Source organism: Natrix helvetica (genome assembly GCF_964273705.1).
Source record: "Natrix helvetica genome assembly, chromosome: 1".
Classification (NCBI taxonomy): Eukaryota; Metazoa; Chordata; class Lepidosauria; order Squamata; family Natricidae; genus Natrix; species Natrix helvetica.
In genome coordinates, this window is record NC_138548.1 from 196368834 (window position 1) to 196386568 (window position 17735).

General features: G+C 43.1%; 1 protein-coding gene across 1 annotated transcript in view; it reads left to right on the forward strand.

Annotated features, from left to right (window-relative positions):
• The window catches only part of BCAP31 (B cell receptor associated protein 31), a 53245-nt gene that overhangs the window by 24959 nt on the left and 10551 nt on the right, over window positions 1-17735 (forward strand). The window contains exons 5-6 of the mRNA XM_081953166.1: window positions 1799-1934; window positions 12269-12395. Coding sequence (XP_081809292.1) covers window positions 1799-1934; window positions 12269-12395 — 263 coding nt within the window. The remainder of the gene's footprint in view (window positions 1-1798; window positions 1935-12268; window positions 12396-17735) is intronic.

Below are 17735 nucleotides of genomic sequence, written 5' to 3' on the forward strand. Positions count from 1 at the left end.
GTTCCAGAATATATGCCTGAGGTTCGGCACCCCGCAGGTGGACTTGTTTGCCACCCTGCTCAACACTCAGCTCCCGAGGTTCTTCTCCCGATTCCAGAACCGGTTGGCAGAAAGAACGGACGACCTCAGGAGCAGATGGCCTCGGGGCCTCCTTTATGCCTTCCCTCCCATTCCCCCTATCCCAGGGACCATCAGGAAGGTAGGGTCAGAGAGCGCCCATGTCATCTTACTGGCCCCCTATTGGCCCAGGAGACCATGGTTTGCGGACCTGGTGCAACTCTCAGTTTCCCATCCATGGAGGATCCCTCAGGAGGAGATCATCTTGTGCCAGGGGGTCCTGATCCACCCAGAGCCCCAGTGGCTCCACCTGACCGCCTGGCACTTGAACGGCAACTCCTGAGAGGAGCACACCTGTCCGCCAAGGTCATAGAGACCTTGGAGGCTGCCAGGCGTCCATCCACCACCAGGATCTATAATTCCACCTGGTCGGCCTTTGTCAGGTGGTGTGTCCCGCTAGGTCTTGATCTGACCAAGGCCTCGGTGGCTAACATCCTAGACTTTCTTCAAAAGGGGTTGGATAGTGGCTTGGCTCTAAACACCCTGCGCAGGCAGGTAGCCGCTTTAGCCACCGTCCTGGGGGGGGGCTCCCATTCCCTCTCCCACTCACCTCTGATCAAGCGGTTCCTCAAGGGGGTGGCGAACCTCAGGCCCCCTCCGGTTCACAGGTTTCCAACCTGGGATCTCCCCCGGTACTCAGAGCCCTCACGGGTCCCCCGTTTGAACCCATCCGGACAGTTCATCTGCGATTGCTGACCTTAAAGGTGGCATTCCTAGTGGCCATCACATCGGCCAGACGTATCTCGGAAGTGGGGGCCCCATTCGAGGGCATCTGTTGGGCAGCCACGTGGGCTTCCCTGACCCCTTTCATCCGTCACTACCGTTTGGACTCCTTTGCCTCCGCAGAGGCGTCCTTCGGTCGTAGGGTCCTGCAGAGGGTGGTGGCTGACCCTCCCCCGGGGCCTTAGTTTCCCTCCCTGGGACTTAGCTTGGGTATGTCCCTCAGGTGACCCCTCCCTCGAGTCCACCGGAAAAAGAACATTGGTCTTACCTGAACGTGTCTTTTCAGTGGATGAGAGGGAGGGGTCACTTTTCCCGCCCTAAATAGAGTAGGGCCGGGGGAGGGCTGGGAAGTTCCCGGGTCGTCTTGTGCTTCCTTTGTACAGATACAGTAACTTGCCTTTGTGGAAACTGGGAGCCAATGGGAAGGAAGGAGCATTTAAGAATTTTCTCTCAGTCTATGGAGCAATCAAGCTGTGATAAAACCCTCAGGTGACCCCTCCCTCTCATCCACCGAAAAGACACGTTCAGGTAAGACCAAAGTTCTTTCTAAGTAGCGGGCAAGAGTCTAGGCCAGAGGTATCAAACTCAATTTCATTGAGGGCTGCATCAGGGTTGTTTTTGACCTTGGGGTGGTGGTGGTGTCCTGAGCTCCGTTTTCAGCTGCGATGGCCTCCTGCAACCCTCAGCCAGCTGTTTTCACTGGCAGAGACACTGCAGGCCAGTCCTTCGCTGTTTCCAGGGCGAGAGCCAGATCTAAGCACCCCGCGGGCTCTGAGTTTGACAACCCTGATCTATTGAGAATTGTCATTTTTATTTTGCAATCAGAAGGTAGTTCTATAACTCACATAACAATTACACGTTTAGGAAAAGGTTCAAAATGGATCTAACATCACTTCTTCTCTGTTGTGTCAAGTCAACTTGAGAGCCTCTGGTGTAACCAGTTGCTTTATCTTTACAGCCTCCTGAGACGAATGATTACCCTAATTTCTCTGCATGCTACCACCCTGGCCTCTAATGAAGCCTTCAAGAAGCAGGCGGAAGGAGCAAGTGACGCTGCCAAGAAATATATGGAGGAGAATGACAAGCTGAAAAAGGTATGGCTATGCGGTTCTGAAAACTGAAATAGAAGAAAGGCAGGAGCCTGCGTGGCTTGGTCATATGACATGACCATCATCCCATTTTTAATGCAGCAATTTGTCTCTATTATGTTATATTATAATTATTTAGTTTTTAATAATAAGACTCTACTGTTCCTCTAGGAGCAATCTAGGATGGAACACTGCACAAATCAATTTAACAATGAAATTAAAAAAAAAACATGTATCGGAAATAGATAGCTTTAATTGGGGCATCAACTCAGATAGTTCAAAGGACATATTATGTACTCCCCCCCCCCCAAAAAAAATGTGTAAATGCTTAATGATTAGTAGGCTGGCCCTCATTCTTGCTTTCTGGAAAAAGAGCTCTTGTAACTTTCCAGTCACAGTGATCCTCTTATGCTGTATTTGACTTGTGGATTGAACCATTCATGCTGGAACTGTGTCATGGCAGGATCTGGACACCCAAGGTATTTGTCATCCCTAATGACTGTCCAAAAAAAATGAAAACGAAAAGCAAAACCCTTGTACATAAAAGTGTGAAGAAATTCTCCATGTTGAAATATATGGCGCAATTACAACACAACTATATAGTTTGTGCCTTTTTCTCTTGAGATTGGAATCTGGTATGAATTGGCAATTTGACAATAAGTGGATAAAACAAACATTAGCCATGTGTTTTAATGAGTAGAGGAAGCTGGCTCAAGCATTTCCATTCATTAAGTAGCTCATTACACATTGGAAGTGTGGTAGTTGGATGATGCACATCAAAATATGTAGAGATTATTGCTTTTAATTTTCATGTTGTGCTTTATGGAATAATGAGGTAAGCACTGGGCAGATAGGAAAAGGATTTGATATAGAAAACAAATATAGATTACGTAAATGATAGATCATGATAAACAAAGACTCATGTAGAGTTTTGGATGTGGTTGTTTGAAGTATTTTTGTTTTCGAACAAATTCAACATAAATATATACACACAGAGATATGTATAAGTAAACATCTGTGTAGCCTTTGGAACTGTTTTGTTTATAATGGGTACTTTTTATCATGATTTTTGAGATCACATTATATTATACCCTTTAATATCTACACATTAGGGATTTGAATATGATAGACTTGCTCAGATCTAGCCAGGTTTTTCCCAAAGGTACTTTCTCAAAAGGCAACTGGGTTTTGTTTTTCCTTGAAGGGATTTCGCTTCTCATCCAAGAAGCTTCCTCAGTTCTGACTTCGGTCTCGCTCAGGCAGGGCAAGACTCCTGTGTGCCACCTGCTGCCCCATAGCAGCACCACACTTGCATTTCTGCAATCATGAGAATGAGAAGCGAAACTGTCTGCAAAGAAAAACCAGAAAGTCCCGTTGCCTTTTTGAAAAAGTACCACTGGGGCAACCATGACCTGGATGGGTCGAGACTCTCCATAGACATTTAGCCAGGCCTTTGAAATATTTAGTCTACCGTTGGGGCAAACCACTCCACCGCTATACTTCAGTGCTGGATCAGCTTTTTAAAATCAGTTTTAAAAAATGCAAATACGTGGATTCGTCACAGTTCTTATGCCTCTGTTGCAAATGTGTTTGTCAGGGTTCCAAATAGCATCGAAAAGTAAATCAGAATCCAAGGCAAAGTATTGCTCAAAGTTCCAATTTATTAAGAGAGCCATGTTGGCACATCTGGGAGAACCTGAATCTGAAAGCTTCCCGGTTTCCCCCACCCAGTTGAAAGTTCAAGATCTTACCCCTACACCCTACAAGTCCATCACATGGTCCAATCTCCCACTGCCATGCTGGCAGTTCCACCCGTCCAATTCCAGTCAGATGCAGAGGTGCAAAGACAAGGGATGACCTTGGCTTTCTAGAAAGAATTTTGTTATGGCTACATAGTACGTAACTCCTTACCACCACCCCTCCCATTTTCCTACAATAAAAAATGCACAGTAGAATAATAGAAAGTGTGACAGGGGAAAGATCCAAAAGAAAAGATGGCTGCAGGCCTGACAGTGTTGCTGTTTGGGAACAGTTTGCGTTTTTAGATCTCAGAAAGCTAAATCTGCACGGGTGATTCTGGTTGTTGTAGAAATTCCCTTGAGATGGTGCCCCCCCCCCGTTTCACCCGGGGGGGGGGGGTTGGGCATGCTCCACCTGGGAGGTTTTCTGCACTGAGGAAATGCAAATGCGACGCTCCTATTGAGCAGCAAGTGGATCTTGCCCTGACAGCCTGATTTATTTGGCTCACTTTCTGCTTGGCATTGTAATCCTATCAGGCTAAGAGTCTTTCTGTCCCTTTTTATGGCCCTAACCTCAGCATTGGGGTTAATCGCTGGCTAGGGACCTCCGTCCTTTTTCCTTCCAAGAATACACCGTGGGTGATTGGATTCTTGTGATCGCTGCAGAGGCAAATGTCAAGCACGCAGAGCTGCTGGCATGGCAGCCTCTCTTCCCACTGGGGACCGTTAAATGGGAAAATGGGAGTATTTTTTTATAACAAGGGTTAAAGACCGTGTCACCTGAGCTGCTAATTAGAACCCATTTCACTCTTTACACCATTGTACATTAAAAAATAATAATAATCAGAAGATACATTGGAAGGAAAAATGACTGCGGGAGAAAAGAGGGGATGTAAGCTGCCTGAGGAATTCTGGGAGTTGAAGTCCGCAAGTCTTAAAGTTGCCAAGGTTGGAGACCCCTGGGTTACAGCTTTAAGAGAATCCGCTTCCAATCATTCTTTTGAGCCAGAGGCTCTGGGGACTGAGTATGTGCCTATCAATTAGCCATGATCTCTTTGCGCTTCTGCTTCAATGGAAGCGGAAAAGCAACGGTTGGCCGGCAATGACTTTGCTGACTCTGCATCCAGGTATAAAGTGATTCACTGGGGAAAGAATAGAGCCCCTCTTGGCTCTGCAGAATTGGCTTTCCGACTCCTCCTCCAGTTCTAATTATCAAAATGCATCTTGTCCCCAATTGCCTACTTTGTTCTTTCCAGAGTGCTTTTCCTCCTGGCAGAAGGCAATGGAGCACATCACAAAAATCTATTTTTTGCAAGCATGTCTCCATAGAATTGCATGGCGTCACCTGTAAGACAGGGCAGCCAAGAAAAGCAAGCACCTCTGCCTTCGCGTTCTGTTTTACAATTGTAGTTAAGGTTTGAAAGGCTGTGTCTTCCAACAAAGAAGTGAAGTCCAAGGCAACTTTCTCCATGACCAGTGCTGACAATTCTCAGAGTTAAACTCCAATATCTGGAGCTGATTACATTTCAGGGAGGGAAAAGGGGAGGCAAAACTGTTGAGTTTTGTTTATGCTGGGAGTCCTGTATTTCCCAGCGGAGCAGAGTCTGTGGGCAGTGGAAACCCTTGTTAGGATTAGAGCAGTGATGAGGTTTGAACCTTAAGAGTTCAGGTAGTCCTTGACTTACAACAGTTTATTTAGCGACAGTTTGAAGTTACATGGCACTGAGAAAAGCAACTTACGACCGTTTTTCACACTTACAACCTTTGCAGCATCCCCATGATCATGTGATCAAAATTCATAAATGCCTGCTATTTTTTGAACTTTCATTGTTAATATTTCCCAACCCTGTAATTTTAAGATGAATGGACCTCATCTCCCATAATTCCCTAGGTATAGCTTTGCTGGCTGGGGAATTCTGGGAGTTGAAGTCCACCCATGTTAAAGCCTCTAAGGTTAGGAAACACTGCTTTACAGTAATAGAGGTACGGACAGATTGTGAGTAATGAGGATCAGTTTGGTATTTCTATCACTTTGGTTTTTTTTTTTTTGGTTTTTTTTTGCAATCTTAAAATGTAAAAAATCTTTAGACATCCTAAACTGGGCGAGTGATTGGTGGCCAGAAGCCTCTTCTTGCTCTTTTTCACTTGCCTGATACTAATTTGACCTGGGAAAGCTGCTGCATCATTCTGCTCCTTCCTTAATAGACGTAGCAGCAAATCCTTATGCCTTGCAGGTAACTGCAGCCTCTTACAGAGCTTCTCGGTTTATTATCACGTAACCGTCTGAATTATTATGCTGAGCTCCCTGATCTAGAATATTGCTACAGCAGCCGATGGTCTTCCTTGATCAACAGGTTGCTCTGTAAGCTGCACAGAAAGAAAAATGCCAGTAATCTGTTTTCTGTATCAAACCAATTTAGGTGGCACCAGGATGAGGAAAGGTTGTTGCTAAAGTTGCTAAAGAAGACAAGGTTTGGAATCCAGCTGCAAAGCTTTGATGCCAGATTTCCCCCCCCGCCCCCTTTCTCTATGCGGATAAAATAATAATGAAACATTTGAGCTTTGCCAACCGGCCACCATGCCCTTTCCCAGCGTGTTAGGCTCACTAGGAATTGGCTATAGCTGTATTTCCTAACGTATTATTACCCAGTTGTTCCCCTCAATCTGGCATTTCTATTTCTGCCTTCTAATAAAATTGGAAGTCTTTGCTTTAGGATGGACAACAGTATTCGTTTCAGGCTTAATGGAAGAATTAGTAGAATTCTGGACCTCGTGATCAGTGTATTTTCCCTTGAGGTACTCATTCTGCCTTCAGCATCTAAGTCAAGTCACCCACCCTTTAAAATTTCAGTATATTCTAATTGTGTGTGTATAAAGAAACCACGAGGGGGCAGCCTAACCTAATATCTCCAGTTGCTGCAAGGGCACAGTCTTTCAACATGGCAGGATTTTTATTTTATTTTATGAAGTTAATTAAAATGACATCCGTAGCTGATAGCCTTGACCTCCCTGGATGGCAAGAGGCTTTGAACATTGTGGCTGTAAATATGTAAAGATAAAGTGTAGCTGTAAACAAGGCATGACTGCATACAGATGTTGTTCAAGGTTGGTGATTATTGCAAACTGTTCCTTATGTTTCAGATTGGCAAAGCTAGAGATAACAAGGGACATTGGCTTATATCTCTTCTGTTCCCTTTCCCTCCTGGCAAATGTTGTCTTTTCTGAAACCTTCAGATAGACTTTGTCTTATAGGATTGAAATCGCCATTTGGGGTTCAGGTGGAAGTTTATTTGCTCTTTTCTCACATCTGTTGCCTTTCCTTGGTCTGGACAGAGAGCTTATGCCCTTCTGACCATCTTATTGAACTTTCCCGTTTGGGGCTGAAGTCACGTAGTATCCTTTGGAGCGTTGTCTTGTGTTTTTCTATGTCGGATTGGTCACAAGGAAAAAGGGCTAGACCCCACCCAGGCATTTTATGGGCCCCAGGCCACATCCATTCCTTTGTTGCTTCCTGTCTGGCTCAGGTGAAATCAATTTGAAATTAGAAATCAAATGTAAATAATTGTACGCCCCCCCCCCCACGCAACACAACTGCGTTGCTTTTATTTGGAAGGCGTTTGTTGTTGTTGTTTTTAATTTACATATGCCGATTTACGGACCTTCACAGCCCTATTGGTTCAGTCCTCCACAAAGAGTCCCAGTTCCTCATATGGGGTTCCTTGGGAAAATGGATGGCTCACCTCAACCTTAGACTTGTCTTTCCCAGCAGGGTCAGGAGAATGTGCTGCGGAAGAGTTGATGAACTTGGGAAGGCGTTTTGCTTGCATTGCCTGTTCTTACTATGTGGGTGCAGAAGATGATGGTAGTGATGGTGGAGCCAAGAGATGAAAATCTCTCCGGCACACCTTGCTATGCACCACAAGTGAGTTAGTTGGCATTTATTTTATATCCCGCCTTGATTATTTTTATAAACAACTCAAGGTGGCAAACGTATGTTAATGTTCGTTCCTCTTTCTGTTTCCCCCACAACAACAACTCTTTGAGCTGAGTTGGGTTGAGAGAGAAAGACTGGCCCAAGTCCACCTGGCTGCCTCTCCCTTCATGGATTCTGATGAAGTAAAGCTTCAACTCCATATTTCCTTGTCTTTTTCTTCTTGTCTCCCCCCCTACATTGTAGGAAACACTTTTTCATAGAAAAATAGATAAGTTGGAGGCCGTGTGAAGGAAATGCGAGTTTATGTTCCCAAGAAACCCTATTTGGTTGGAGAGGAATCTGGTTTGTGAAGATTGTTTTGAGGTTTTCTCAGCTACATATGCACCACTTTCTTTGATGATTACATGCATTGGTCAAGGTGGGCAAATAAGACTCCCTTTGTCTGTTGGTTTTGCTTTGATGTTCCCTCTAGGACAGGGGTCTCAAACCCATGGCCCAGGGGGGCAGATTCAGCCCATGATGTGGTTGGATCCGGTCCACGGGGCCGTCCTGGAAAATGTAAGGGGCCGGCCCCCATCGCTTCGGGGAAGAAAAATCGGCCCAGCATGGCTTCAGCCTGGTCTACCCAGTGCAAAGAGGAAACATGCCAACAGTTTGGGGAGTGGCGTCAAGCTTCCCACGCCCGCCCAGTTGGCCATGCCGCCCAGCCTCCCCGAGGTCAACCACAGCCCTGATGCGGCCTTCAATGAAATAGAGTTTGACACCCCTGCTCTAAAAGCCGGCCTTGTTGCAACCCAAATAGGAGAAGGGTAAGATGGGGTGGAAGAGAGGCTTACCTGAAAACTAGGCCCCCAGCTTTGTACTGCTTGAGAAATATATGGGAGTTGTATTTCTTCAAAATATTGGGAACTGGGATAGATTCTCTGCCACCACATTTCTGGAAATCGTGCATATAGGGCAACTAAATCTTGCCTAAGGACAAGCAGCTTTAAAAATATTTCCCCTTTTTTTTCTAGATTACTTGGCTTCCACATTGATAGACAGGTTGTTCTATGAGGACTATGTAGTAATTTGTATAGACCAACTTGAACTAATGTTAATGCAAAATGCACAGCATAAACTTTGGAGTGGATGGATAAAATGCTAGTGGTAGCTACAGATCCCAATAGCTGTATGCTGTTTCCAAATCAGAGTAATCTGGAGAATTCCACTGGAAGGCTATTGCCCTCCTGTCCTGCTTTCCTAATACAGGTAGTATCTGGTTAATCATGGTAGAGAAAATAATTATTTATTTTAAAAATAACGTATCGTTTATTTAATTACTTCTGCCCCAAATGATATGCAAAACAGCTGGCTTATTTGGGCATTTAGTCCATTCCAAATGGCTCTTGTAGGAACAATTTTATCCTACACAAAATAAAATCCTTTTGTAACTTATAAGATACTGAAACAAGAGTGAAGGGTTTTTGTTTTTTGAGGTTGCAATACATTTTTGCTGGAAACACCTATGGGTAGAATGGTTTTTAGCCATCAGGTATGCTGGGCAAATGGCTAGTAGAAAAATTGGCTGAAATCCACCAGTTATTTGCCATGACTTGCACTTTAGTAATGGAGGGGGAGGAATGCCAGGCTCTTGGAAGTAAAGGATAAAAGATATAAGCAGAATCTGGACATTCCATAGGCATGTGAAACACTGGTGAGAATTTTATATGACATTTTTTTCTGTGCATAGCATTGCAAAAATTCAGCTTTCGCTTCTGTGCCTTTATGAGTATCCTGCTGCTCATAGAAACTGAACCATGAATGAAAGGCTTTCTTAGTTCAAACATTTTTTTAAAAAGGCTCATCCATTAGCCAGTCTTTCTTGTCCGTCCTCCCCAAACTTTACTAAATTAAAAAAATTTAAAAAAAAAACAAAGAAAAAATAATTTAAAAGAAAATGGGAAAGGGGGCGGGGGGGGGGGGAATGCAAAACTGGAGAGTGCAGGCCCAAAGGGGAAAAGGAACTCCCACCTTTCTTCAGTACAGGCAAACAACTAAACATCGAGGAGCCTTTGAACTAGAACGAGCCATAACAAACGGTGCTGCTATCATCCCGAGAAAAGCCTAATCATCAAAACCCAAGGTTATAATTTCATTTCTTTCAGTTTCAAGCAAAAACAAGCAGTCCAAGGGTAGTTTCCCAGCTAAAACAACCTAGATAAAGACTACTTTCTTTAATCCAAGCAGACAATTTCACCTGCTCCGCCAAACTCCATTAATTTCACTGTCCGCGCTAATCATTCTTTCTTTTTGAAAATTTCTCATTCTGCACCAAATGCTCTTCCACTTCAATTATGCTGGCTGGGGCACTTGGGGAGTTGAAATCCACACACATCTTTAAAAGTTGCCAAGGTTGAGGGGAAAAAAGAAGAAGAGGACTGTTGTCCACACTTGTACTAGAGCAATGTTGGAAACCCTGCTCTAGAACAAGTGTGGGCAACAGCCCTCTTTTTGCAGATTTTGCAGGCAGTGACAGATAATTAACAGTATATTCTGCTCTGTTAAGATCAATTAATGCAAATGAATATAAACCCGCAAATAGGCACCTAGTTTAAAAAAAACACCTTATGAACACATTTTGCTTAGATGACTGATGTGCATTCGACCATATAATCTTCCCACTCCCCAAGGTGGCTCCAGTCAGGTTTATACAAATCCCATGGTTAGCAGGTCCATGGGCAGATGTATTATTGGAAGATGGAGGAACAGGGAACTATATTTTGCGGAGTATAAGACGCACCTTTCCCCCCCCAAAAAGAGGGTGAAAATCTGAATACACTGAATACAGCATTTTTGGCCTCCCGAAACCCCGTCCCCGCGCATCCTGTTTTTTGTAAAACAGGATTTTACAAAAAACAGGGTATGCATAGGCTTTGGGAGGCTTGTAGAGTGCCACTGGGGGCTGGTAGGGCAAAAACTAGCGAAAAACAGACCAATTTTTTGCTCGTTTTTGCACCTCCCACCCCACAGGAGCACTCTACACGCCTCCCAAAGTCTATGCATACCCTGTTTTTTGCAAAAAAATGTGGCATGCAGAGGGTTTGGGAGGCCTGCAGAGTGCTCTTGGGGGCTGGGGAAGGCAAAAACTTATTTTTTATATTTACCTCCTCAAAATCTTGGTGCGTCTTCTCGTCCAAAAAATAACGGTAATTGGAAAGAAAGGTGAGTCTTGCCAGAGGTTCTGTGTGTGCGATTGCAAACACTGGTGGTGTATCTTGAGAATCTGATTGACTTCCCTTTTGAACAGTTGTCCTTTGCCATAAGAACTCCAGGCATTATGACATCATTTCTGTTGTGTCAGTTGCTGGTTTGTAACAGGGTTGAAGTCCAACATCAAGTGTCAGGAAAGTCTGCTTGAACAGGACCTTAAGGATGACTGAGTAGTACTGTGTACATGAAGTACAGGTAGTTCTCAACTTATAATAGTTCCATTTAGTAACCATTCAAAGTTACAACAGCAGTGAAAAAGTGACTTACGGCCATTTTTCACACTTGCGACCATTGCAGCATGCTCACGATCATGTGATCAAAATTCAGACACTTGGCGACTGATTTGTGCATTTATGACGATCCCCGTGTCCTGGGATCATGTGATCACCTTTTGCGACCTGATAAGCAGAGTCAGTGGGGAAGCTAAATTCACTTAATAGCTATGTTACTAACTGAACAACTGCAGTGATTCAATTAACAACTGTGGCAAGGAATGGTCGTAAAATGGGACAAACCTCACTTAACAAATGTCTTGCTTAGCAACAGAAATTTTTGGGCTCGGTTGTGGTCGAAAGTCGAGGACTGCCTGTACTGTGACAACTTGAGTGCCTCCCGAAATGAGCTTTGTCAGAGTCACACTTCAAGATAGCCTGGGCACTTAAGTGCTTCTTTCCCCAAGCAATTTGCCATAAGTGGAATTACTGTCCCTTTGTACTCCCTGCAATAGCTCTTTTGGCCGAGAGTACAAAAAGATACCACCTACCCGTATATTCTTGTCCTTACCTTGCAAAATTTCTGACCGAATCTATTCATAGCTTTCCAGAATTACTGCTTTATCGCAACGATTTATCTACCCGTGGCCTCTGAGGGCATCTGCTGTATCTGAAGAGGGACTGGCAAGAATGCTGATCAGAAGAGATTGAGGGTGTGGCAGTGGGGGCGGGGGAGGCACTGTGTGTCCAGTCAGTGTGTTGTAGTTCATGGTATTAGTAGTAATTTCTATGTGATTTTGAATGGGAGGGGAGTAGGATTTGGTTCAGGTGTCACACCGGTTTGGAAGCATGTAATGCAGGCGTACTTCCATTGGACAAAAAAAATGCAGGTAACTATACATTATGTGATGCACACTGTTGGATTACATTGGTACCCTTTCTGGGGCCCCCGGGAAAGAGATATGGAACAGCAGATGAGTCTGAGGGTCGGCTAAGACGGTAGTTGTGATTCTGCTGTTTTGGGAGAGATTGGGTTCCTCTAAATTCTGGGTTCTCCTGCACCTAAGCAACAGCCCAAATGGTTACAGGAAAGGTCAGGAGACTGCTCTTTTGGGGAACCTGATCTCAGATGGTCAGAGTTCCTTTCTCCCAACTTATTTATGCCGTCCACCGGTTCAGTATCGCTTCTCCTTTTACTTGCAGCAACTGAAGCTGGCAGGGGTGGAAGTGGCCGACATGGACATCAAAGGCATTGGGGCGGAGGAAGAAAACCGAACTCTGCAGGCTGAAATCAAGAAACTACAGAATGACTTGACCTCTACCAAAAAAGGTGAGAGGTGAAGCCTTAGGCATTAAAGGGCTAATGTAGATCACCCTGAAGCTTATATGATTTATATGACAGAGGCCATTTTCCAGCAATTTAGAGGAAGAAAAAATAACTTGCTTGAGCAACTCCCTTGTTTTCTCTCTGTCCCCTACTCCAAATTTTGCACAGTTGGCTCTTAAGGTTAGAAGCTACTGAAGGGGTGATATAGTACCTATTTATAACTAGAACTGTATACCCATGTGCCTTCCTCATGTACAGTCTTGAACCTGTTCCTCCTGTTGGCTTTAAATAATCCACTTGGCATCAAACTTTGGGAATCAATGAGCCAATCCTGGAACATTTGTTTGTATACACACACACACGCACACTGTCTTTCTCTGGAGTTATGTGGCTAGCATTTCTCTTGTCCTGCAGGTTCTGTCCAGTTGTAAAACCAATTGCTTTCTGATTCAATTGATCCTAAGGGCAGGGATCACTTTGTGGAATATCTCCTTCCCAGCTCTTTATGGCCATTTTTCTTTCAGCAGTGTGCATGCCCAGCATTGGCAAGAAACGGACCCTTTTTCAAGCTCGCTTGCCTAAAAACAATATGCTTCTTCTGCAAGCAGTTTTTTGCGTTCCTTCTTCCTCTTCCCCAGCTGATCTCTGGCTTAAGATGATGTAACTTCCTTTGTTCACACTGATCCTTGAAAGGCCACACATTTCGGCTGAAAGAACCTGAACTGTGGAACACAATTGAATAAAACTTGGGAGCACAACCTTTCCTGTAGAAACAACATTTGTTAGAACACATCAGCTATGTGGGGAGGGCTGCTTCTATTTCTGTTCTTTGTCTAGAGTCTAGACCAGTGTTTCTCAAACTTGGCGACTTTAAGTCCTGTGGACTTCAACTCCCAGAATCCCCCAGCCAGCATAGCTGGCTGGGGAATTCTGGGAGTTGAAGTCCACAGGACTTAAAGTCGCCAAGTTTGAGAAACACTGGTCTAGACCAAGGAAGGGCAACTTTTCATTTGTCAAGGGCTAAAGGGGATGTCAGCCTTAGCAATAACTGCAGACTGTGGTATATCACACACGAGACTGTGTCAAGGGTATTCCTTTTTTTTTTTGCCTAGATTTTCTTTTTGAGAGAGTTGGTTTCTCCTTCACTTAAATTATTAAAATGTTACTAATTCTATCATGGAGCTTATGGTAAATATATTTGTGTGGCACAGTGCCACTCACTTCTGGTAATCATGATTTTAAAGTGTGTTGGACACAAAAAGGCTGCCCGGGGGGGGGGCTCATAAGTGTCACTGCCTACCGCCAGGCTTCCCCCCCTCCTCCAAACTTGCTTATCTCCTTGTTATTCTCTTGTGCATCTTCAGTTATACATCCATATTCAAGGACAATAGCACTGTTTTTCTGAAGTCTTCAATTTACATTCTTCTGAGAAAGGCCCAGATAATTATTAAAGACATTCCCACAGAGCTTGGCATGCTTGCAGAAATATAATACAGCGCAAGTACTGAATGTGAGAAAGAGAAGGTGAGATAACAGAAGAGTTTCCTCCGATAATAAGGACACCTGTTTCAAAGACCAACAATACTGGCTTTGTAGCTCAGTTGTTGCTTCCCACAAACAATGTCCTGAACACTAAACACATAGAAGTGTTTTAGAGGGCCTGTTTGTGATTCTACAGACCTGCACAAGACGTTCATTGCGATGTTCACCTGGGCAGCTCGCAACACCAACTGCTCATTAATACACCCATCATTGTACACCGCCTAGAGTTGCTTTGTGAGATGGGTGGTTTCTAAATTTGACACATGAATTAAAATAAATACATAAATATATATACATACATACATGCATGCATAACCGTTCTCCCACCCTAGGGAAGTTGGAGACAGGTGGTCTACAAACCTTGGAGGGCTATAGTATGTCATTCCCTCCCCCCCCCCCCGCTCCTCCCTGACATGTGACTACTCTTCTCTATTGCAGTATCAATTGAGCAGCTCCTCTGGATCCCATATACAGGGACGGCAAATTGAAGGGGTTGACATCAGCCCTAGAGGAATCCTGGAACTGAGAAGTTCTGGGTGGCAACTGACCTTTGCAATCCTGAGTGGGTTTGCATAACGCTTCGGTGGATTCTTCCCTCTGCTTCCAGCCCCAGCTGATCAAGTGGCATAGTGGCCAGGCTGATGGATAGTACCAGATTGCAGTCTTGTAGCCACAAGGAGCATTCAGGAGGTCTTCTAGATGGGCGTGGTGGTTTTTTTTTTTTTGCATTATTTTTAGGACGCTGGGTGATCTAGTAGTAAGGTGGAACAGCTGCTTGTGCCTGCCTGGGTGAAGTGGCATCGTTCTTTTTCCAACATCGCCTTTTATATCTGTCAAAGAGGGTAGCATGCTTTCCACCTGGTGCTGATCCCTCAGCTAAGGCTCAGCCGTTTAAGACGCCAAAAAGCTTCACAGTTTGGCAGGCCCATTGAAAGTTTTTTTCCCCTGCAATGCGCTGCCCCATATGCACACAGACAGTTCCCAGTCTTGAAGGGTGGATAGTGGGCTAATTTCTCACAGGCACCAGTGTGCTCTAGTGGGGCAGGTGCTTGTCTACTCTCAACCTCATAAGCTCACTTGGTTACTTGAGGCCATTCCTTGTCTCTTAACCCAACGTCTACCTCACAGGGTTGTTTGGGAGAAAATAGGAGGGAGTACAATGTCTGCTGCCTTCGATTCTCTATAGAAGGCAGTATATACTGTAAATATTCAAATTCTTTTTTTTTTTTTTTTTTGAATTTTGAATCTGGTCAAATCAATGACCAGATGAACGTACAGTTCTTAACAATATTACAGTGTGGGACGGAGAGTGGGGGACAAGTAGGGGACAAATAATTTACACAGAAGAAAAGGAGAAAAAAGCCAAAATAGCAGATAAGAATGCCATGCCCTATTTAAAATAGATAAAGCGATGAGAATTGCAAGAAATGTTTAACTGTTAAGTAAGAAAAATTAAAAGGAAAAAAAGGAAATGTAGAATTATTTCTGCCACTTCTTTCCATCCAGTAGTTATCTTACTTATTTATTTCTCCCTCTTTTTCTCCTTCCTTTTATCATATAATCCCCTTCCCTTTAACCCTTTTTAATCCCCAAATCATCAGTTCAGTCCAACAAAAAGTTAATGTAAAGTTTCCAGTCTTTCAAAAAGGTCTTTAGTTGTTGTTGTTTTTTTCTGGCCAAACTGGTCAGGCTTTGAATGTAATTGATCATTCTCAGTTAGTACCTACACTCGGTTGCTTTTGATAATGCAGTAATAATTTAGGGTTAGATGAGAGGAGGAGAAAGAGAAAGGAAAATGAAATGTTCCAAAGACGTTATCAGGTTGAGTCTGAAGTTAACTGTTGCCTAACTTTAACTGCTGCAGTGACAAATTTAGCTACTATGTGGGTGATGTCACGATTTCAGTCTGAAATGAAGTAGTGTGTATAAAAATCCTCCGTTCTTGTTAGCACTTGCGGTAAAAAGGAGTTACACTGCTTTGAAAGTCTTTGTAGAAATTAAAAGGAAGCCGTGTGGGGTTGGGTTGAGTTGCAAGAACGCATACTTTTAAGCAATTTAATTCATCTAATATTGTTACCTTTATTATTTGCAAGAAGATGAGAACCCATAAAAATCACAATTGAGTAGCAAATTTTACAATGCTTGTCCTTGGTACTGTGGTGCATTCTGATCTTGGAAGATTCCAAGATCCCAAACTAGAAAAGTTCCATTTCAAACATCTTATTCAGATTACAGTATTTTCACGCACACACACCCAACAGGTCATTGGTAGTGAATGGCAGGTGAACTCCCCAAATTACTAGCCAGTGTAATCTTAGCTTTGCAGCTGGGAATTCTGGAACTTGTAGTCCAGCCTATTTGGAAGGCACTGAATTGCTGAAGGCTTTCACTAGGATTTCATCTTTCACTACCTCCATCGAAATTTAACTTAGATGTTTATTTAACAGTTCTTACAAACCACTCCATCCCAGACAACTCTGGGTAACATGCAACAAACAAATATATTAACAATCAAGCAAAAACAGAAAAACAAAAACAGAGAAACACAATTTTAGAGACTGGTCTGAATATTGCAGAAAAAACGGGAGGGAGGGGATGAAGAAGCTGGAGAGATCTACTTCCATTGTTTACTGTGCAAAATTGAAAATCTGAACAGGGCTGATTCGGAATCTTATTTTACTTCTACCCTCCTTAAAAGGGAGACATGGAGTAGCTTTCATCTTAACTATACACACAAAGCATCTTGGGTTAAGAGAGATATGTATTCCTGGCACTTTCTATCAAGTATGTTATAAGAAGTATTGGTAGAGCAGCTACTTCTTGGTTCACCTCATATAACAAAAAGCAAAGAAAAATCTTGAAATAACCAAAATAGTAACACTTTCTTGCCTCATTTTGAAAATTACAGTTTGCCTGCTTATTTCAGATTTCCACAATAGTTCAATGGTGAAACAAAGTTTGTGAGCAGTATTGCATAATCCTGCAATACTATGACCTACAGTATAATCTTAACTTCATCTATAGCCTATTAATGTACAAAGAAATTCTTTTATAAAATTTAATGAAGTTTTAAACAAGCAATATGCAGAACAGTGCACCCTGTCCTCTCTTTATTAAATATACTAGGCTAACATTCACTGTTTTAGGGGGGGAAAATGAAAAACAAACAAACGTGGTACTTGATTTTTCCAACATCATGTTTCTCGTTAACACTAACAAGTTTCATTTTCATGTCATGTTTCCACAGAACATAGTTTTAATAGAATCATCCAGATAGCCTTTGCTAAATTTTAGACACTCTTTCTGTTTGGTGTTCTCCCATGCCAATCACGCTTAATGTTTTCCATGCGGAAGACTCATTGACATTGGACAATACAAAACTGGATACAGGTTTTTAATCATTACCCTTTTGCTGTCCTGGAATATTGCTTGCCTTGCTTTTGGCATGATTTTTGTTGAAGGATCAATCCTGGAAAGAGTGACAGTAATGTTGCATTTTCCCCATTTGTCACTACAATATCTGCTTTGCCATGGCCTGATTGAGACAGAAGTCTTTGACAATGATTTTATAGTCCCTTTTCAACCTCCTAAGCATCTCAATTCCTTTTGTAAAATGTGCAGAATTCCAATTCATTTCCTATGAAGAGTAGACTTTGATTATTATCTTTGGGATTATTTTTATAGTAGAGGGACCCTCAAATAATGCTTAGATATCATCTCATTGTTTAAAAAACTTTCTCTCTTAAGAGACTTTACTGTCCTAAGTTTTCACATACTTTTTTCAACAAAGACAGTGAATGT